This window comes from Opisthocomus hoazin, chromosome 6, assembly GCF_030867145.1.
Source record: "Opisthocomus hoazin isolate bOpiHoa1 chromosome 6, bOpiHoa1.hap1, whole genome shotgun sequence".
Taxonomy (NCBI): Eukaryota; Metazoa; Chordata; class Aves; order Opisthocomiformes; family Opisthocomidae; genus Opisthocomus; species Opisthocomus hoazin.
In genome coordinates, this window is record NC_134419.1 from 12,677,909 (window position 1) to 12,700,511 (window position 22,603).

General features: G+C 45.1%; 1 protein-coding gene across 8 annotated transcripts in view; it reads right to left on the reverse strand.

Moving 5' to 3' along the window:
• Positions 1-20,936, reverse strand: part of ST3GAL3 (ST3 beta-galactoside alpha-2,3-sialyltransferase 3) — a 194,609-nt gene extending 173,673 nt beyond the window's left edge. For all 8 annotated transcript variants that reach the window (XM_075424678.1, XM_075424674.1, XM_075424671.1 and 5 more), the window contains exons 1-2: positions 20,857-20,936; positions 20,166-20,310 (exon numbers count right to left, since the gene is read on the reverse strand). In XM_075424678.1, the coding sequence (XP_075280793.1) occupies positions 20,166-20,280 (115 nt within the window). In that variant the 5' untranslated portion in view covers positions 20,281-20,310; positions 20,857-20,936. The remainder of the gene's footprint in view (positions 1-20,165; positions 20,311-20,856) is intronic.
• Positions 20,937-22,603: the final 1,667 nt, after the last annotated feature.

A 22,603-nucleotide genomic window follows, 5' to 3' on the forward strand; every position in this document is an offset into this window, starting at 1 on the left:
GTCCCTTCCTTTGAGGCATCACAAGGACCCCCTGGTTGAAAGGTCAAACCGGCAAAACGCCTTTTCCCTTTCGGTCTTCCGTGGTTTCAGAGTGGGCTGGTGTTGTTGGATGTGCAATCAGTCAAACAGAAAAAGCCGGCTCAAGGTAAGCAGTAGAAACAAGGGGTAGGGTTGCAGCTCAAAGAACATGAGTGATGTTTCAAAAAAACATCTATAACCACTGCTAGCACTGCTTCCTGTAGCCAAAGCATAAAAGCACACCAATACCTTTCCAGACACTCCTCCTCCATCTTAGCTCAATCTCCAACAGACATCTCGCTTCTGTTTTCTGCTCCCAACTGACTCCATCCCTAAAACTTACGCTACCATTCCAGACACATGCAGCACAATGAAAACGGATTGGGGACAAAGTTATCAGGGGCCTATGAATAAATTTCTTTCAAACTTGTCTACATAAGGTCTTCTTCCAAAGAAATCACACTGTAGTACCAGTAAAATTATTCATGCAGACAAGCCATAATGAAAGGTAGACTCAGCAGCTAAAGAACTTAGGGCTTCAATGAGTTTACTACTACATCTACTATATCTTGTACCTACAAGGGGTCTTTGCTGGCATTATGTCTTAAATCTGTTTGCCAAGTGGAAAACTTTACCCACAAAGCAGTACTTTCCACCAGCATAATATCAAATAAACCTGTATTAGGATTTCCATCAGGGTGTGTTACAGTACAGTTGGAACATGGCAGTAACTAAACTGAAGGCATCTCGCTCCCACCAGGATTACCAATTCCAACCCCAAATTAACACCAACCTCAAGGTGTACTTACACAGCACTTTGGCAGCAAAGCAAAATTAAGGACATTTTCATGCCCTGTGCGGCCCAGCACTTCACTGCAACTCTCCCGAGCACAGCTGTGCCAAGACAGCTGCTCACAGGGTGGGGGGAGGCTGTAAACCGGATCACTGAAAAAGCATGGGACAAAAAATGCCAAAAATACTCCTTAAAAATGCTACTACGCAGTTACTTACAGCAGATATCCAACCAAAATCAACATACCATGTAACTATACCCTCAGAAACTTAGATTTGGAAAGCTCATGTTCTTTCCACAGAACTGAAACAATACTTGGCAAAGCGCTAACATTCCTTAAAAGAAGTCTTAAATAACTGCACACCTGTCGACATTCAAATAAAACACAACTCTGTGGTGAACAGCGGCCAGAGACTATGTAAGAATGTGGTACATAAAACAGAGAAGGGGAGACTGTTGTAAGGCTGTCCAACAGAAGAGATGGAGTAATGCAACTCTGTCCCCAAACCATTACTGCTCTTTTTTTATACTTTATCTCCAGAAGAAAAACTGTCTGGAAAGCTATTCAGCATAATCAACGCCTCCATCTAGAACAAAGAAGAAAGTCTTTCCAGAATACCGAAGGAAAAACAAGCTATATCAGAAGACACATCTTTGAAGCACTTTTTGTGACAGCAAAAATAACAAGAAAACATTCATACTTAATTAGAGGATTGTCCACAAGGCTACTTAGTAAATCCATAAATGGATGGGATGAAGACGAGGTGACGACCCAAAGATGACTGTGTAATAACATGTCAAGAGTTCCAATGACCAACATACTAGGAGCAAATAAAAAAAAAAATTCCAAGCTCTGTGTGGAAAAAAAATCACTTTTATCTTACACCAACAGTACCCTCTACTGTCACAAAGCAGCATAGCATAAGATGAAGCCCAGCCCTGACCATCACAAACACCTGATGCATCAGGAACATCTACCTAGCTTTATTCATTAACTACCTAGTTTCCTGTAAAGATGTTCCAAGTTTTTTTGGTTTCTTCCCACTACAGAGCCAGGTTTTGGGTTGGTTATGATGTTAATCTATTTCTTCTCCCAAGACCTCTTTCTGTGATTGGAAAATGACAGCTAGTTTTAGCCTTAAAAATAATTTTTAAATTAAAAAAAAGACTATCCTCTAAGGAAGACCAGAACCCGTCAACAACACTAAAATTTTCTGGATCATTTCTGTAAAGCCAAAAGCAGCTTCTAGATTTTAAAAGCATCATCCAACAGCCACACATCACAGAGAAATCCAAATATTCTATCAGAAGATTCTTCAAAAACCAACTTGAAGGCTACATCCCATCTGAAAATGGCCCCAGAGGTAACAACACAGGCAGACTCCTCTACCACTGACACCTTATGACCACCCGCCACCCCCATGCTGGAAGAAGGACCACCACATTGTGGATTCAGCACAGCAAGAGCAGAACTGGGGAGGTCAGGCAGAGTCCCTTTGCTTCACCTTGGGATAAAGCTTACAGACCCATTTACAGAGGGTGACTGTGAAGCTTCCACACAAGCCATGAACATCAGGAAACACCGTGCTCACAGTGTCTACCTGATGATCATTACCGGCAGAGAAATTCAGAAACTAGGTGTACATACTGTTCTTCTCAAATCACATGGAAAGCAAGGGGAGGGAGGATAAGCACAGGCTACATTAGCACCATAGGGCAAAAAATGCTCCTAAGCTCGATTTGCCACACAGACATTTTCATCATAGAATACCCATATGAACAAGCAGCAAGGAGAAAAAGACATACAAGAGCAAGGAATGCTCGAACTAGATTATATGGTTAAGATTACTGTCCCAACATTGAACTGAAGTACAATATAGAACTACACCACCTGTCTTCAGAAAAAAATAAAAATAGAAAAAACAAAGTTCTACAACTTGCAATAGAACTCTATACTAACCGACCCAGAAAGCATATTAGCGCAGGGAAACACATGACAGAAAACATCTGCAGAGCTTGAAACTGAAAGAAACCCAACAAAACACGTTGTCCATAACGTTATTGCCAACAAGACACTTCCACCCAGTTCAGTGTCTTTTTCTGAAGAGATGGGAGACAGCAGTCAACTGCCTTTGGCCAAAGGACACAACTTCTAAGCTTCAAAGATGGGTCCATGTCTTTCCATCAGAGCAGGCTCAGATCAACATTTTTATACATTCCATGGCAACAGCAACAAGACATCCACCCCCAGTTGTTTTTTAATGCCAGTGAAATAGCTTGGCTAAAAGACAGAGCGCCAGGAGTATAAAAATGCAAGATAAGGGCACTGAGATACATAACATAAATATGAAAATCAGTGAAATTTTAGAAGTTAAAAATAAATATCAATTATTTTTTTAAAACTTCAATACATATTTTTGAACTTAACACCACGCCTTCCTTACCTACAGATTGAGTGTTCAGGACTGCTATTCTCACATCTTCCTGCTGTCAGTGTTTAAAAAAAAATTTAAAAAGAAGTTTAATCCATTTTTAACATCAGGACAGCAATAAGGAGGCTTCTGCCTTACGGCAGAAGATACGCTATTTTCCAATACAGTCCAACGTCCAAGATGATTACAATCACAGCAACATAACTCCTTTCTCAGTACAATTGCCCAGCATTCATCTGGAAATCTGAGACACTTTCAAGCCTGTTCTTTAAGAGAAGCCAAAAGCATTTGCCTTGATAGAGGAATAACGGGGGGGAAAAGAGAAATTAAAAATTATTAACTTGGATTTGTTCCTGTGGTCAAGATGAAACTTCTAATATATGTGTGCCTCCACATGTTTATAATCCTGTCAGAGCACAGCATCCAACATGCAACTGCAGAGGATTTATACCCCATGTTATAGCATATAACTGCATTTCTCCAAACACTTTATGGGACCAGACGGACATTCCAGAGATGAGACTTCACACTGTACAGGACGTAGGAAGGGAACCTCCCAGCAATCAATGCAAATGAAGCCTTCTGGAAACATTCACCCCAATAGCTCCCAGTGGACGTGGACAAAGGAAATACCACAATGTACACTGGCACATGCCAGGAGGAACTGATAAAAGTTATTTTAAGAGAAAATAGCTTCGAAGAGGAATATAATCACTTCTCCACTCTTTTTGAAAGAAAAGAGATTATGGTATTTGTCAGTGATTATTAGCTTGCATCATTTGGAAATCTCACCATTGAAGGACAAGTGGAGCTGCTATGAAGAAGAGACCACCACTGCTGTTGGTGTAGTCACTACAGACAGACAGGCAACCGTAAGCAATGGCTAAAAGGACTCAAAAGGTAGATGAATTGCCATGACACTAGACTACGGTCGCCATCAGCACATGTCTTATTGCACAGCTGAGGGAATACCTCAAGTGTTCCTACACCACAGAGAGTTTTGAATCAACGAAGCAATCCATGAGAGAGATTTAAACAGCTTGGTGTGGATGCCTGACTAAAGAAATAAACTACCTCAAAAATAGTTTAGAAAATAACATCTGCACTATACTGGAAACTGCAGAACTACAAGGAGCAGAAGAAAGAAGTCCAGAAAGTTGAAACATGACAGAATAAGCAACACAAATGCTCAAAAAGATTAGAAAAACCAAACACAAGTACACAAGGGAGACATTAAAGGCTCTACTCCTTTTGGATGCAACACACTGCAGTCACCCAACTCCCCTTGAAACTGGCTGTAAACCCAAATTTGTAGTCACTTCAGTGAAGATCAAACCTGCATTCAACACTCCAAGTATCTCCATATTTTTAGTCACAACCCAGACATGCCTATCATTAATATCTGCCAGCAGCAGCAGTTCAAACACAGCAGTGTTCGCACCCAATCCAGCTACTAGCAGCAGCAGCAGGAACCAATTACCGCATGCATGGCCTCCCTTGCAACCATCATCTTCACACCAGTCCTTGACGTCTGATTACACAGCAGTCTGTTACAGCCATCCTCTTCCAAATAGTTCTTTGGTATTCTGAGCTTACTAAATAGCTATGTGTCAAGTAATCAGAGCCTAAATTAGTAGTACTGCACAAACAGCCACTGCCTTTCCTCACTGACTCTCTCATCTGTTAAGCTCTGGAATTTCAACAGAGCGCTCTGACTATCTTGGAATACCCCACTTCTCACACTGCCTTCAGGTGCCCTCAGGACGTTACTTTCTACCTACAACTACATTTATACAAAAAAAACCCAAACAAACAGTAGGCGTATGAAAAACATACTCAGTGCCCACTCCATCCTGCGAGTCCTTCAGGGGAAGGAAGTGACTATGGCCACAAGTTACAGATTCAGAGGTTCAGAGTGGACATTAGGAAAAATTTCTCCACTAGAGCACCACAGAACAGGTTGCCTAGAGAGCGTGGCTGTTGCCTGAAGTCTGTTTTTCTACTCATCCCTCTGTTCTGTAGTCCCTTAACATTGACTGCTTTTGGACTGAGCCTCTTGAGATGCAAAAGGCCATTGTGGTAGCAACAGCATTACCTATATCGTTACTGTATATTCAATACATTCAGTATCATCCATTCAATGTTAAGTGCTGGCTTTTCTTCAGCAAGCTCCAATACAGGCACCATACACCTCCAGTACAACAAATGCACAATAAAGAGGTGTTTGAACAGAAGGTGAAATACCAGAAAGTACATGGAACAATTTAACTGACACAAAGCAGTAAAAAAGTTTAGAAATAAACCAAAACCCCAAACCCCTCCTAATGACAATGAGCCCTCTGTCGTAATGCATCGCAGCCGGTGTCTCGGGAGGGCTACAAACAAACAAGGGATTGTGCAGCCGACAAATAGCAGGGCGCTAACACAAGACCTACGAGGAGAGACTGAGGGAACAAGGCTTGCTTAGCCTGCAGAAGACAAAGCTTTGGGGAGGCAAAAAGGCAACCCTCCAGCACCTTCAGGAAGATTACCAAGAAAACAGAGCCTGGTTCCTGAAGTGTCGCACGGTGGGGCGATGAGAGGCAGGCGTGTGTAAGTTGACACAAGAGAGGTTGGGGCAGGATGTAAAGAAAATTCTGTTCACCATGAAGACAGTAAAGCATTGGAAAAGGTTGTGCAGAGAGGTTGTACAATCTCCATTCTTGGGGGTTTTCAAAACCTGACTCAATAAAGACCTGCCTGGATAAAGACCTGGTCTCACCTAGTAAGTGACTCTGCTTCGATCAGGAGGTTGGACAAGAGGCCTCCTTATGTTCCTTCCAACCAGCATTAACCTACAATTTGGCAAAGTCTTCCTCTGTTCTTAAAAACACTGAAAATTTTTGAAAGATATTTTAAATCAGAAAGAAATAGACAGCAAGGAGCACATTAAGACTAATAAATGTAGGTGTATTTTCCTCTAGATTTCTATATTTGGACACATGATACACAATGAAAACTGGTTTTTTCCCCCCTTTTCATGTTACACGTCTGTGCACACAAATTTGAAAGTATACTGCAGTTGCATTTAGTAAAAGCTCTCTTTTTACTACCAAGCCTGCGATGATAATGGTTAAATGGACCCAGAAAAAAATATACTAATATAAACTCTGACAAGAGAAGAGTGAAAAGATTCTGTTTTAAGCAACAGATTAAAGATAGAGACGGAGATTCTGCTCCACAAAAACACTGCCTTCTTAATTTGCTACAAAAGCAAATCAGGAAGCGATTGATTGGTTGGTCATTCCAATTCCTTAATTTACTTCTCAGAATCAGCCCAAGCCAGAAGACAGAGCCTTCTCTGTGTTTCAAATCAATGACATAAGAAAGTTACAGAGAAGAGACCAGCATCACCCACAGACTAATTCTGAGTATTTTTCAAGCCTAATTCCAAATTTAACCCTGCTATGCTAGAATAAATCTAGTTTCATGTTCAAGCTTATCTTGTATCAATAGTTATCAATATCTTGTATCAACAGTTATTACGTGCGAACCTAACAAGTACAAAGATTAGTTGCTTTCAAAGAAATAATGTAATATGTGCACTTCATCTTTTAGGTGTTTGCAACATCGGAAACATTTGGGAAAGCGCAGCAATTTGGAATAGGCTTCCTTAAAGGGTGGATTTGAAACCTAAAATCATCAGATGTCAATACACAGGAATTCCTCCGTCGAGAGCATCCACTACAAGACCAGGGCAGAAATTCCCAAGAAAGGAAGAGGCCTCTATTCAACCACAACTGAGGCATCCTTAAAAGAAAGCCTTCAATCAGAATTTATTTTTTTCCTAGTAAGTCCACATAAAGAAGTGTAATACCTTGAAGTTAGAGTCATTCTCCTTCCAAATATGGGTTTCTAACATCTTGGTTAGTCAGATATTCTTAGTTTCGCCAACCTCTCTATAGCTATTAAATTCTTTTCTGAAACCAGATAAATTCTTTGATTCTCATCGCAATTTCTGCCCAGAGTTAGACATTCACTACGCTATCTTCTTAATCACTTTAAAAAAATACCCAAACAAATAAAACACTTTCTCATTCATTTAGGGCAATTTTATCAAATGTTTCTAGAAAAACTAAATTATTTCCCCATCTTCTTAACTCATTTATGTTTTAACTAGGCTTTGGGGGTGCTTCTTCACACAACACCATTAAGGAAGCTCAATACCATGGCAAGACAGTACCAGCAGCTTCTATATATGTTTGAGAAGTAGTCGGACAAGTTTATGTCAGAAAGTCTTAGCAGGGACTGTTACATGAAAAGACAACACCTCTATCTCGGGAAATCCAAGGTCACATATTGCAGGCAGACAGGAAAGTGGGATAGGAGAAACAACAGTAAATGCCACCCTCACTGACAGTTTTCCGAGAGACCACGCCACGTGGCCCTCCGGTCTGAGCGGACACAGCCACTCAGACAGGAGACCGTCACCAGTGACGGAGGGGCAGAACTCACCCACACAGATTCTACCATGAAACATGAAAGAGATACACAGCGGATGTGCTTCTTAACACAGACCTGTCTCCCCCAAATTTTATTTTGTTTCTCTCTTTAAAGTACGTGAAATTAACAGCAGTAGTTGTTTTTACAAACATGTCATCGTCACTTGGCAGAGGACTTCAGCATTTTTTGGTCTTCAGTTCCCATTTAAATTCTACTTGGTGAAAAGCAATCCAAATTATCAAACGTGTCTCATTCTTTATTCTCCTTCTCTGCTTCAGCAAGATGGATCTCAGGAGTAGAAGCGGCCAGATGCTCACCACAGCACCAACCCATGGGGTAAGATGACATAGCTAGCATTTTTCTTCTTTCTCCTCAACTAGCAAAAGTCCTTTAAATAAAATGAGCTGTTCTGTAAATAACTGAAACAACAAAGCCTGGCTTCCTGAGAATTTTAGGTTTGTCTAGATTTTCTTCCCCCTGCAACAATAAAAGCACAGAACTGCAAACCTTACACCCCTGTGTAACGCCTTCCACTCTCCCCAGCTGCTTTGGGCATTATTTCAACGGAATTAGAAAAAAAAAAAAACTACCAGCTATTATGCTAAGGCACTAAAACACCTTCTAATTAGGAGCGTCAGGAGGCAAAACCAGCAACTTGTTACAAGACGGGACTTGATCAGATCATGGAAATAGCTACCGGCGGCAGGAGTGGGCTGGGTATTAATGGCCAGGCTCCTCCAGATGAAGTTACTCCAACACCAAGTGACTCTGTGGAAGGGTTTTTAATGCAGGGTTTACTACAGGTCACCAGGGACGGGCAGCTGCCGCTTTGTAACTGCAAAGGGAAGGGGAGGGCTGTGCCTTTGGGGGGGTTTGAAGGCTCTTTCTCCCCCTCGCCGGCTGTGACGTGGCCGGGGCGCGCAGGCGAGGCGGTGACGCAGCGGCCGGCTGCTGCCCTCCCGCGGCCCGCGCGCCGCAGCCCCCCACGTCCCCCCCCGTAGCCCTCCCCCCCCGGGCGGCGCCGCTGCCCCAGGCCGCGGGGGGGTCCGGGCTCCCAGCGCAGCGCAGCCGGGGGAGCAGAGGCTGCCCAGCCCTGGGCTCAGCGGAAACCGAGTTCATTCGGCAGCAGCAGCCCCGCCGCAAGTATTCAGTCGTTACAAAGATTAAAGCATTTAACCGGTGGGGGGGGAAAGAGGACCGAGCAAAAAACTTAATTCCTCAGAAAACAAAATCCCAGTATCCCACTGAACCTTCGCTTCTGCGAGCATGAGACACAATGTGCCTTTTAATAAAAGTAGAAGCAGACAAGAGTGAACCAAGCGGCCGGTCGGCGCCGGAGGAGGTGACCGGGAGGCCGCGGCAGGTGGCCCAGGCCCCGGTCCCTCGGGCGGAGCTCTCGGGGACGCGGGGATGCGCCGGCGAACCTCGCACCTCCGCAAGCGCGGGAGCAGCTCTTCAGACCCCGCTGGCCCACAGCACAGGCAACAAAGCTGGCGGCGGAGTCAGTGGTCTTACAGGTTTTGTCCGGCTCTTCCAGACAAAAAAAATGGTAAAAAGTCAAAATAAATCATACAGATACCTCAAACATTTTAACAAAGAGGTCCTCGAACCTGGATCCCTCGCAAGATTAGTTAACACCGGGAACAGGTACAAGGATAAGGAAAGCAATGTGCAAACTCATGCTTCAAAAGTTTAGAAATATTCAAGCTACATCTGAAGCATCCTTCAATATGGGACAAATTTCAAAAATTCAATCAGAATTATCACATTTTTTCATTAGAATTCAGTTTGCAGTCTTCACATTGTATTAACTCAGGCTTCTGCTTCTAATGAAGTACTGGTCCCAAACACAAAAGCTCTGAATTCAAATATATACAAATTAATGTTACAATGAATCATATTTTAAAATAATAAAAGCCTTTGCAATGTTCAGATAAGGCACTTCTAAACAGATATTCCGGCAACGGTGCTAACAGAAGCAAGTGGTGTTACTGACTTCCTAGCAGTATCACGGAGCACCGCCTATGCTCTATTTGGAACCTGACAGAATTGTGTGGGGCAAGTCTCAAAAGGCAAAAAAGTCTTAGCAACTAAATTCACAGTAATTAGATTTCTAATTATACCTAGAGCATTAGCGATTGCTACGGTTAAAACTGCCTGAACTGTTCCATTATTTCCCTCTTTTCAAACGCTCAGGTTTTCATCCTTTGAGCAGAAATTCTAGAAGCTTAGCCTGTGCCTGAACATAATTTTTTTAAAGTTTAAATAGAAGAAGAAGAGTTCTGTGTCTGAGTATGGAGAGCAAAATCAAACATTTCCATTACAAAAAAAAAAAAAAAATAACTTTAAAAAGATGGTTGCGGTATTAATGCAGCTACAAAGCATGAAGTACGGTGCCTTTGATGTGGTCAATCTGGAGGCTGAAAAACCCCAAACCAGCATTCACAACTGTTCAGGTTGTACACTTGGTTCTTAAGGCACTTCCACAGATGCATCTTAGGCAACTTCCACTAGCCAGATCATACCCTAATCGCTGTACCTACCTCAAGCCACCAGCACTGTCCATGCAGACCACCACCCTTTATAACAGCTTTGTTATTATCAATACAGTACTTTGTAAAAACACAGCAGTATTTCAAATCTCAGCAGATGATCTCTGCCCCAAGCAAGCAACTTCAGCACACTACTGCTCTCCTGAACTACACAGATACAGAATGCGTAATTACAGGAGAGCGAGCTGCATCTGGACACTAGATCAAGAACGTCAAGACCTTTTTTCTGTTCATAGCTCTGCCCTTGAGCTGCTGTGCGACAGAATAATTTCACTTTCCTATGCCTCAGCTTCCTCTGCCTTCCTGAGCAAAGTCTATTTAAGTTAGCACCCTTCATCCTAAGAAACGTGCCTCAGTACATTTTTTTTTGATGAGGGTCTCTAGACACAATCGCAGCTGAAAAGCAGTATTTGTATAGGATTAAATACATATAATATGTATAATAATCCTATATAGAAATAAATCTATTCTGGGATTGATTGCTTTCTGACAGAGATAAAAAAGATGCAATTGCATTTATAAAGTATGAACTTTGTCAGCATTTACTTCGAGTAAGCCTTTGTATGTCGAAAGCCATCAGCTACTTACCTATTGGGAAAACTCAGCCTTTATTGATTTCTGTGCCATCTCATTTTCACTACTTCTTTTAAAGCATACATGCATTTGTGCATAATATTTTGAACAAAGATACTCCTCAGAACATGCACACTCCTTGTAGTCAGAAAAGATACCAGTTAAATTTTTCTGTAGTTACACTGTGTTAACTCTTTTTGTTCCAGGAGCTATTAGAGGGCATAGTTATTGCACTGTTGCAGCTCAGTGTCCCTAACACTGAAATCCACAGGATAATAGCTGTGAAAAAATGACATGCTGCAACAGGGACTGAGTTAAAGTAGGAGGGATCCTAGCATCATCCGAAAAAAGTTAAAGACAAGCAAGATATGCTTCTAAGCGCTTAAGATGGAAACTGCTAATTTTAATGCATTCTGATTTTTCTTTTTTTTTTTTTGGAACAGAGCAAGAAATGCTGAACTCTGACCCTCAGAGATACATATATCTTGGATTGTCTAGGCATTTGGTTATTCAAAATACCAAGAACTGGTTAAGAAATATCCTGTAGTTTCTGTACCTGAGCAGAATGTTGGCACCATCCTCACACACTATTACTTCCTCAGGAAAGCAATGCATACAAGAGCAATATAATCGTGCGGTGCCATGAAGCAGTAACCACTTGAAATCAGCTATCTCAGGTTCAAACACCTATTCAGGATATGCACACAGAGTACAAATTACTTTTTGCTTGATGCCTGGGTGCACAATTACATTCCCTCTGAAGCGCAGAAGAGATACATAATTCATATGGAGCTGTACCTCATGACCCAATTGTACTTGTCCTTGCAAGTCATATCCAAGCTTGGCTGTTTTATTGCCTCAGCCTGACACTGTGATGTAAACCCAGACTGCAGTGAGGAAAAATGAGATGTTACAGTGACAGGAGCACCAAAAAGGTTGGCTGCAGATAACAATGTAGGAGAAGTCTCCTCTGTAAAACCTCCTTAAGTGTGACAGACATGGTGAGAATCAGTACTAAGGCCACGGTCAGAAGATCACAGCAGCCCCAGCTGTCCAACTCGAGACAAATCACATATTACCTCCTTTGTGCCAGAAGTTATTGCCCCAACGACGTCAGCAGAACCGATGCGAAGCAGAATTGAAATGGGCACGAAAGGCGCCCAAAGCCAGCCCGCCTGTATTAAATCTGATAGAGAAAGTCCATGTGCTCTACTCTATCAAACAAGCGACAGGGTGGAGCTGCTATTAAGGCTGGTAACATCTTATGGCACAACAGCCACTGCTGCAATGGCTACAGGTCAGAGGTGTGCGCTTTGCGCACCAAGGGGATGTACAGTGACGAGATGGAGGAAAGGCAGAGAAACACTAAAAGGGATGAGACAGTCCTCACAGGGAGGTATTGCTTCCAGCTGAACTCATTGCTGAGGGGTTCATGGTCAGCTGAGATGAGTGAGCCCTTTCACCTCTGAAAGCACTCAGCTGCAGAGCAATTGCTAAGAGCAGTAAAGTGCTTTCACTGCATTGTACCTTCCAGAATACGGAAAGCTGCTGACTTTGACCTCTGAAAAACTCTATCAGAGGACACAGCCTCGGCTGCATGTAAGACACCGAGTGCTGCCCCTTATGAACACTATCCCAGTCCGCCTATCAAAAGTCACAGGAACATGCCCTTCCCGAACTCAGGGGTACAGGGAGAAAACACACAAGAGCTGAGCAAGCAAACCAAGTGAATCATAAAGCGAGGTTAAGGTCAACCAAGCGAAACTAGGTGAAGATGAATCTAGTTGAAGATGTCCCCACTCATTGCAGGGGGGTTGGACTAGATGACCTTTAAAGGTCTCTTCCAACCCAAACTGTTCTATGATACTATGAAACAAATAAAACCACAGGCTATGTTAAACTAGGCAAGTTCCTCAATTGCACCCATCAGCCACACAAACGGAGACGGGGGGGGGGGGAAATACACAGGCTTGAACAGGGACTCAGCAACAAGACAGCTGTTGACAAGATAAGCAAGAGCTTACTATTTCAGGATGCAAAACTAAGGCCCAGCTGTGTGTAGGGGGATGGAGAAGTATTCTTGCACCTTGCTTTTCTATCTTGCTAAAAAGTCAGCATTAGCTCACAACTAAAACAGTAGCCCAGGGCTGACAAAGCTAAAATGAAGATAGAATAAAGATAAGTACAGTATTATAGCCACTCCTTGCTCCACAAAGTGCTGAAGTTGCTATGCTCTCAATGCCCTTCACTAAACCTGCCCCTATAGGTTCCTAAAGCCCGAGGAGTATTCAGGGAGTTTTCCTCCTCTGGAGCAATCCCAAGGACGAGGCAACATTGTGCTCGCTCCCTCCCTCAATGGCTCTGTCATGCATCATTTCTCATTGCCCCAGCAGAGTTCTGTCCTGCACTGTTAACATTACAGCAGCATTAGAAATTCCTGGAGAGACAGCAGGGTCCCTAGAACAGCAAGGTTGCAAAGTAACATTGGGTATTTCACTAAACACGCAGTAACAGGTCAGGAAAAGGTCAAGCACTTTTCATTACCCCATTTCTTTGGTCTACCTTGCGAAGCGCTGCCTTCTACAAAGAAGAGAGGCACTTGTGATTTTTTTTATTTTGTTTTTAACTCTTTCATAGACCTTAAAAGTTGTGATTCATATTCGCTGAGTTGACTGTCTCTTCTGTCCTAGTGGCGGGCAGGCAGCTGCCTCCGGTGCAAAGGGCTGGCAGTTCCGTGTGGTCGCATCCAGCAGCATCAGGAACACACATCAGTCTGCAGCCAAGCGAAAAGCAGCTGGCACAACTGGAGCTGTGGAAGATACTACCACAACTGAATGTCCCGAGTTGCAGGAGTTTCAGTTTAGCCATGCTCTTTATTCTGGCAGGTTAACAGGGAGCACAAAATAACTGGAACAGCAGTAACAATTTCTGGGCACTATATCTGTTTTCCTGTGTTCTGCACATCTAAGACAATCATCCACATAGTTAGTACACTAAAGTTCTCAGTTTCAAGCTGCACGCAGGTGGAATATTTCAGCCGAGTAGGAGAATTCTTAGAAAAGTTAAGCTACTTTATCAGACAACTGTTTAACTCCTATTTTTACACCTTTGTTTTCAATGTTCACCCCTGCCTCAATAACATTACTTTCTATATGGAACAGTTATTTCAAAAAGTATTGTGATCCTCAAATCCCTAAAGCATCTGGAAAGTAACAAAGAGATTCCTTAAATCTGTACCTGGATCCATGTTATGAGAGCTTTCTAAACAACTGTTCTCAATTTTGGTGCAGTAAGGACAGCGCTAAACACAGACTACAAAACAGCTGAGTAGATGAAACAAACCTTGCAGGTATTAGTAACTCCAACATTAGTGAATCTGTCTCAATGCTGTTCCCCCTCTCTTCCTGCAAAGCAAAAAAGCAACTGTTTCAGGAAACTTACACTGCTGCATAATACTGTCCAAAACAGGTTTTTTTTTAAAAAAAGCTAATGCCCACAAGGTTCAAATCTCTCAGGCTTTTCAGCCTGGGGAGCAGCAGCAACCGTGATAAAGTCTATGGTAAGAACACACACACACACTCCCTCCCCAAAGGCTAAGGCCATAGACAGATGCAGAGCAACTGCAATGGTTACCATCACCATTTGCTTGCCACCCCTCACAGCAGGGACATGAGTGCCTTGTAATTCTACAGTAAAAAAGGATATGCTCCTTCATCCACTTAGCCATAAATTCAGTCAGTTTAGCTCAAACCACTTTCATCAGAGATTTATGCTCCCAATGCCAAGTTGAGCTGGTCCAGAGATCTTACTTTTTATAGGAGCACTCCTGTATTTCCTTCTTCTGGCAAAGGCAAATAGGACAGTAAGTCCCAGAGATGAGGGTCTGGACACTAAACTGTTACATGCCTCTCTCCACAAATGGGACAGGTTTGTCTCCGTGGCCTAGTTGCTCACACACCGACTGAATGTCTTTTCATTTGTTTTTCATTAAACAACAGAAAGAAGTCTGATGTCAGTGTATGCAAGATCCACTCCCTTAAAGTGGAACAAATTACACCCCCAGTAACTCAAGACACAACAGTCGTACGGAGACTACTTATCATCACACACACCGTGAGGCTTTAGCCGCATGAGGAAGAGCATGCACGTTCCAAACCCTTGTAAAAAGATCCATTTCTTCAGTACGTTTTTAGTCCCCAATACAAGAATTGACAAAAATACCTTTCCACTTGGAGAGAAAGAAATCAGTATTTATATTAAAGATAAAGGTTTGATTGCTTTTGATTAATTTAGCCTTTTTTGCTGCAAGACTGGTTTCCATGGAAATGCAGACTAAAAACCTGCAACCAGAAGTGAGTCAGTTTTGCCTGTTTATGTCTCCTCAGTTCCCATGGAAATAGACATTAGGAAAAAAAAAAGAAGAATAAAAAGTATAAGAGTCCTGAAATACCTTCAGAAAATCTCTTCCCATAGCTTTATCTCTTTGTCTGCCTTTTGAGAATTAGAGTTGAAAATAACATGGAGCAACAGATGACAGAGTAGTGACTCGATTTCTTTATGGAGACATCAACAGAACATATCTGGAGATGTTTCAAAAGCCACATTCAAACTGACAAGCTCAAAATCTATAGCTACAAGTTGTATTAACTTAGGTTTTGGCAAAAGTACCTGGAGTAGAGTATATATTTCTTTAAATCAATTAAATGCTAATGTAGATAGAAATACAGTAGAGAACAGGAAAATAGCGTCACACTGTCCTTGTCCCAAGTATATTTCAATGCTTTCAGAGGGAGGAAAAAAAAAAAAAAAAGAAGAAAGCTGCCTTGGGGGAATGAGTCCAATATTTCCATAGCCAGGACATTTTTTAATGGAATCATTCCTTCCTTATAACACAGTCATTTTTAAGTTGCAAAATCAGCTATACACATACCAGGTGAAGTAACAAACACCAGTATTAAATTTTAACATGACTATATTCTGTCCTTCAGTTATGGCTAAAAATGCATGCCTCCAAGCTGACAAAGCCAATCTAAGAGGCACTGTCAGCAAGACTCCATCTCCCTTCGTACTTTTCAGAGATAATGGGGCACCTTCCCACATGCTGTCTTCTTCACACTCGTGCAGACAACATCCTCCTTCCTCCTCAGAGCCAAATGCATCAGGGAAGGTGGAAGGGATAGGAGAGGAAGGAAAAAGGCTGCAGTGCATGTCCCAGACCTTCAAAACCTGCTCCTATCACTACCATTACTATATAAGAATTCCCTGACAACTCAGTGTCCAGAAATACAATGAACAGAGTTACGATTACCTGCTGCTGCAAGGTCCTTCTAGCACGTACAGGACAGCTAAACCTGACACCAAACTTCTTATTTCCTTGTTTGTCTCCCACATCACACTACCAGTTCTACGTGCTTAGCACACCTCCATGCAACTCAACGCTCTTAATCAGAGGGCTGCGGTATCCGTCATTATTGCCTGTCTGGGAAGAACGTGCAAGGACAGTGTACGTCTCTTACCACTACCATCAGAGACTGAAGCTGCATTACAGAAATCAGGAAAGCAAAAAGAAGAAGGAAAGCTTACCTCTATCCTAAACATCGCTCATACATTCCCGACAAAGACCAGAACTCAGAAGACTCTCCTGCATTCGCTGTGCTACACACCACTTCGCTGCACTTTCCTACTGCTCTGAGAACTAACAATCTATTGCCACTGACATGAAACAAGGCTTGGGGAAGAGTAGCCAGCCGTGATACTCACTAAAAGGATGAGAGAAGGGTAGCAGTCACTGGAGGTTTGTCTTGAATGGAAGAAGCAATTGAACTTCATTCAACCTTAATTAGTTAATATTAGCTGAATTCAATCTATTCTTATCACAGGATAGATAAGCCCTAGGGAATTAATTCTCTCCTATGCTCCTTTGTATTTTGGCAAGGTGCAAGGAGAACAATCTCTCAGAACTCACCATGGCATCACTCAAGAAGGACAGATTTAAAGTCAAATATAAATGGTAAGAGAAATGTTGACATGTATCTTTCAGTCTATTCAGAATTTTAGCCTCCTTTCTTGGAGGTGTCAGAAGCACAAATAAACAAATTACTTTAACTGTTCATTTACTTTAGCAGCTAAATATACAAACATGGAAGTCTCAGTGTGACTAGATTCCTTACAGGGTAACCACTCAATCATCCATGACAACAACATACACAGGCATTTTCTAAAACATTACATGAACAAACCGCAGAGGCAGCAAATAAACAGATGAAGTGTTTTTCACCATACTCCATGGCAAATTTGTTTGAGTCTGCTATTAAACACAGGTGTCAAGTTTACTAAAACCAGCCTCTGAAGAGATTGCAAGGGTGTCAGATGTCAGGATCGGCTTAGTTTCATGCCTCCTCTAGCACAAAGAATGGAACAGAAAAGAATGTGACTACTGAAGATAGGGAGACACTATTACACAGAATAAAGACACTGATCATAAGAGAAAATATTTTAGTAAGAATATAACTGACACATAAAATCAATAATCTTAGGTTATTAAGCACCCCAAAATTAACACATAGAATCATAGAATGGTTTGGGTTGGAAAGGACCTTACAGACCATCCAGTTCCAACCCCCCTGCCATGGGCAGGGACACCTCCCACCAGCCCAGGCTGCTCAAAGCCCCATCCAGCCTGGGCTTGAACACTGCCAGGGAGGGGGCACCCACAGCTTCTCTGGACAACCTGTGCCAGGGCCTCAGCACCCTCAGAGTAAAATCACACATCTAGCTTCGTTTTGTCCTTGGGGGCGTCAGCATTATCGTATCAATCTTAAGGAGATTTACAAGGTCACACACCAAATTGTAATTCAGGAAATAAAACCACAAGCAGCTATCAAGCACCACCTGTCTTGTGCACTGAACTAAGCAAGGCTCCCCTTCAGAAAACAGAAAGTATAATTGCACCATTATACATTGTATCATATTACACATGCTCAAGGAAGCCTAATCATGGTTAAATGAGCAACTTCAATTCTGTCATTTGTTAACCTCCAAGCACTTATTTAAAGAAGCTTAACATTAACTCTTCATATCAAGTTTGCCAATACTGGCTTTTAAATTTGTATTTTAAATCTGCATAAATTCCTCATGTGCAAAATTACATGGTAAATAAACCATTTTTTGATACATACAGGAATCTGAAAATCAACTGAAAACTGGTACCACCTTAACTGTTTTCAAAAGTAATCACCTAAAACTTTGCCCTCTTACACTAGATGGCTGTTTACACTAATATTGCAAGGAGTTTCATCCGATATTTAAGACACGATCCATAAAAGTGCCTAGAAGACAAAGGAACAGTGTATCAGCTGTCGCAGTTAATACAGTCTGTACAAGATCAGTAAGCTAAATCTTCAAACTAGTGTCATTGCTTTGTACACACTGAGGAAGCTTAATGCAAGCACTGCAACTTCCAGGAATAAATGAAGAACACATTTTACACACAAGATTAGAAAAAATGAAGACACACACCTAACAAAAAAGTCTCTGACATCACCCTCACAGTGCTCCTGTCAGAACATCCTGGGTACCCGAAAGCAGCCAGTACACTCCACAGAAATTACTCTAATTTGGGTGCAACTTGAAGTCATCTTTCCAGGTAAAAGTGTTCTGTTTCTAGAAATCTCCAATGTTTGCATATAGATTTGCAACACTGCGTGATAAGGCACAGTTACCACAAAACTCTCCAGGGACTAACATGGTGTAAAAGAACACGTAGCACACAAAACTAAGGGCACAAAATGCAAAGAGGCGAAACCTGAAGAAATTTAGCACCGACCCCAGCACCTTCCTATATGGCCCATAAACACAAAGCTTCTCCTCCACATTTAACAAAGTTCATGTACAAGTTGTGGCCTGAAGGGTTTTTTGCAGGCCTTTGGGAAGTCCCAACACAATTTCTGGTGGTATGCAGGCAGTAATGGATGGCAGATGGTATAATTTCAGAACAGATCATCATGTGGTAGATCAGATACTGCAAAGCTGTTTTTTTAACTACATTCTGTACTTGTTTTCATACAGGAAGGATTTTCTATATCCCCGAACAGAAGTGCTAGTTTTCAGAAGGTCACAATCAAGATTTTTGACTCCCTCTCTGAAGCACAAACCTGAAGAAACAATCCCTGCTCAGAAAGACATTACACATCTCCTTTTACAAATTCAGTCTTCCATCACCTGTTGTAGTATAAGATACCTGAACAGTCCTCCTGTCAAAATCACTGCATCAGTGCAAATGTCATATCCAAGTCATCTGTCATCATCTGTCATCATGCAAAACTTCTTAGAGCACATAACAACAGATATGGAGCATGAGGAGGTAGAAAAACTTGAAGTTTAATAAGCGTTACAGTAGAAACCTCCAGCAGCATGCACAGAAAGGTAACACAGCAAAGATGGAAATTGACTGATGGCTTTTTGTCGGACAGAGAAACAATCCTTCTGGACCAGCATTTCTTAGCTGCTGATCCAAGGAGCAGCGGTCGGCTGTGAGACATCTGAAAGAGCCCGTGGAACGGCTGCAGAGAAGGCTGGCTTGTGTTTGGGCAGGAGGAGGAGAGGAGGGAATTGTTTTCTTGCTTTTATATTTTCAATAAACAATTCTCACATGCAAGCAAGAAAGCAATGAACACAAGCAAAAATAAGAGCAGTAACTGAGCAATCAAACCTCAGCCTAATTTATATCTCATTGCAACTAAACCCTCCTATGGCATTACCAACGCAGTGCAATCCTCAGATTGCATTCAAAGAGGTCAGATGTCTCTTTGGACTTAAAAACTTTGAGAGACATTGTTTGAGATGACAGATAGTTGGCAGATAATAAATGGAAGATAAATAGAAGATGAGGATTTCTGAAGGACAAAGTAAGATCATCAGTATATATGATTACAAAATGAAATCAAAATCCATCAGAGAAAAAAACCCTTGTCTTAGATATTTTTAAATGTACAGAAAGATTCAGGGAACAAAAGCCTCAGCACACAAACTCTTTATTTTGATAGTTAGGAATCATAAAGTAACATCGAATATTCTAAGAACTGGAGTCTCTAACACTAGATTTATCGAGCGTGAACCCAGTAATAAAAGCAAAGCCACACACAGCATTAGGTAATCACAGATTCAACCCCTTAAGCACACTAAAAGCTCCAGCATTTGATTTAGCTTAATCACATCCTTCTAATGCCGCTAAACCAGAACCACCTCAGCACCATCGCAACTATTTAACAGGCAGCTACTGTTCTACAGAAAGGGCCGCCCAGAGCTCATACTCACTTGAATCCTCCCATCGGAGAAGGTGCAGCTTCCAAGCAGAATAGTACAGAAAGCCCAGCACCAGAAACAGGCAGAGGGCGAGCAGCAGGTTGCGCATAAACACCAACAGTCCCATCTTCACATTAAACCCGCTCTTCTACATGACCTGAGAAAGAAAATCAGGTTGAGGTGGGAGCCGCCTCCTCCGGCGGTCACCCTCCCAGCGCCCGCAGCAGCGCGCAGATCCCAGCCCGTGCTCTCCACCAGCCAAGCCACATCCGAGACCCAGACCGCAGCAGGGACAGGCAAGCCGCCACCCCCCGCAGCTGCCTGCTGGCTTTGCCACCCGAGCGGAGGCCGCTACGGAGGGGCAGGAGGGCCGGGCCGCGCCGCGGCAGGGCAGCAGCCCAGCTCCCTCCCGGCCCCGCCGGGCAACCGCTCCCAGCACGGCCGCAGCCGGCGGGGCCCGGCGAACGCCGCGGTCCTCCCGGGAGCGCCAGGCAGCGGACCCACCGCGGCCAGGGGCTCCCCGGCCGGCAGCTGCCAAAGGCCGGCTGGAAGCCGAACTGGAACGGGCAGCGGCACCGCCGCCGCCGGGCGCCCCGCCGCCTAGCCCCGCGCCCCTATCCCCGCCCGGCCGGGCCCCACTCGCCAAAGCGGCGGCGACCTCTGCGGCCGGCCCTTGCCCGATCCCCCCCCCGCCCCTCCTCACCCGGCCGCCGCCGGCCCTAGGCGCTCGGCCGCCGGCTGCGGGCCCCGGGAGCGGGGCTGCGGGCGCCGCCATGCCGGGCGCGGCGCAGCGGGACCGGCCGCCGCCGCCGCGGCGCTGAGGGGCACAACGGCCGCCAATGGGGCGCCGGGGCGGGTCGCCGCGCCGCCAACCCGCCCGCATAGCGGCCGCCGCCGGCCAATGGGGCGGCGCGGGGGGCCGCGCCCGCAGCCTATCGCGGGAGCCGCCCGCAGCCAATGGCGGGAGGGCGGCAGGGGGTCGCCGCCGGAGGGGTTCTGCGGCAGGGCGGCGGCGCGCATGCCCGGAGCCCCCGTCGTCTCCCCTCAGCGCTGAGGGGTGCCGGGGTTCGCCGGGCAGGAGTGCTCCGGTCACGGCACCGCGCTGGTACCCGCAGGGCGCTGCCCTCCCGCTGCCGCCGATCCCCGCACCGCGGGCTGCCCAGCCGCCGCACGGCACTGTGCCGCTTCCCGGTGTCGCGCAGCCCCCCACCAGTGACCGCGCTGGGCCGCACGGTCCGCACCAGCCGCCCTCACCCCGCGCCGCTTCCGCGCGGTTCCCGCTGCGTGACAGCCTCCATCTTCGCCCTGCGCGGCGGCCTGGTGAGCTCCCTCCCCGCGGCAGCGTGCTCCGTGCCGCCGGCCCCGCAGCCTGGCTGGGTAACCCCAATGCTCCTTAGGCACAGGGCGAGCGAGAGGCGCAAGCGTAAGGCAGCACAGCGAGGGGGTGATAGGCACTTGGGGGAATCGTTAGGCACGGGAGGGAAAGTCATCGGACAGGAGAGAGACCGTAAGGAATAAACCTACACCTTCAGGACAGTAAAGCAGCCCAGGGATTTCTTGTTTGCACCTTCCGTGAGCCACTGACAGCACAAGGAAAACCAAACGCCCCATGAGTCTGAGGGAAACGGAGCAGGACCGCATCCGGCGTGGTGGCGGTTCCCGCTGCGGGCAAGCCCAGGTACCGATGCCAACCGGCGGACGCTGCCCAAGCCCGCTGCCCGGCGCTCGGTGAGAGGCAGGGCCCACGCCGGGAGAGCTGGCAGGGGCTCACGCAGCCCCGCTTCTGCAGCCAGAAACCCCACTTTGTGCTCGGCCTGAGTGAGGTCAGCGTGAGCTGGCTGCATGTGCTACACCCACGCAGCCGGGCTCGCAGATCCACCACGCTTCTCCGTGGAGACACGAGGGAGACACGTGCTGCCCTGGCATCCAGCTGGATTTTTTTATCCTGGTAACAACTTGTAGACACAGCGCAGGAGCCAAACAGACTTGTGCCAACACCCAGGTGTCACTGGCACCAATAGCCCCCTGAGGAGGTGCACGGAGAGGAGCCACGACCACATCCATGCAGCCCCATCCACCTGCAGGTCTGCCCCCCTGCCTCGCTGCCTGCGCCGACCCCCAGCTCCCCAGGGCTGACCTGCTGGGGACACTGGTCGCTGTCACCCAGCCAAGGCAGCTCCCTTCCCTCCGGCTTCACGGCAAGCTGGTAGCCGGGGCTGGGCTGGGCAGGCTGCTCCACCAGCCCCTGCTCAGCCGACGTGCTCATTGGCTCCAGTAACCCCACCGACTCCCGCGCCGTGTCGCATCTGACCGGAGCTTGGCTTTGCTTTACAAACGCTTCTGCTCCTCTCTTCATCCCTCCAGCTGCATAAGCCAGGTCTCTTCTCCCCACCTCGACCTGCCGTGCCCTGGCAACACGGAGCTGCCTGCAACGCGGGCCACTGCCACGC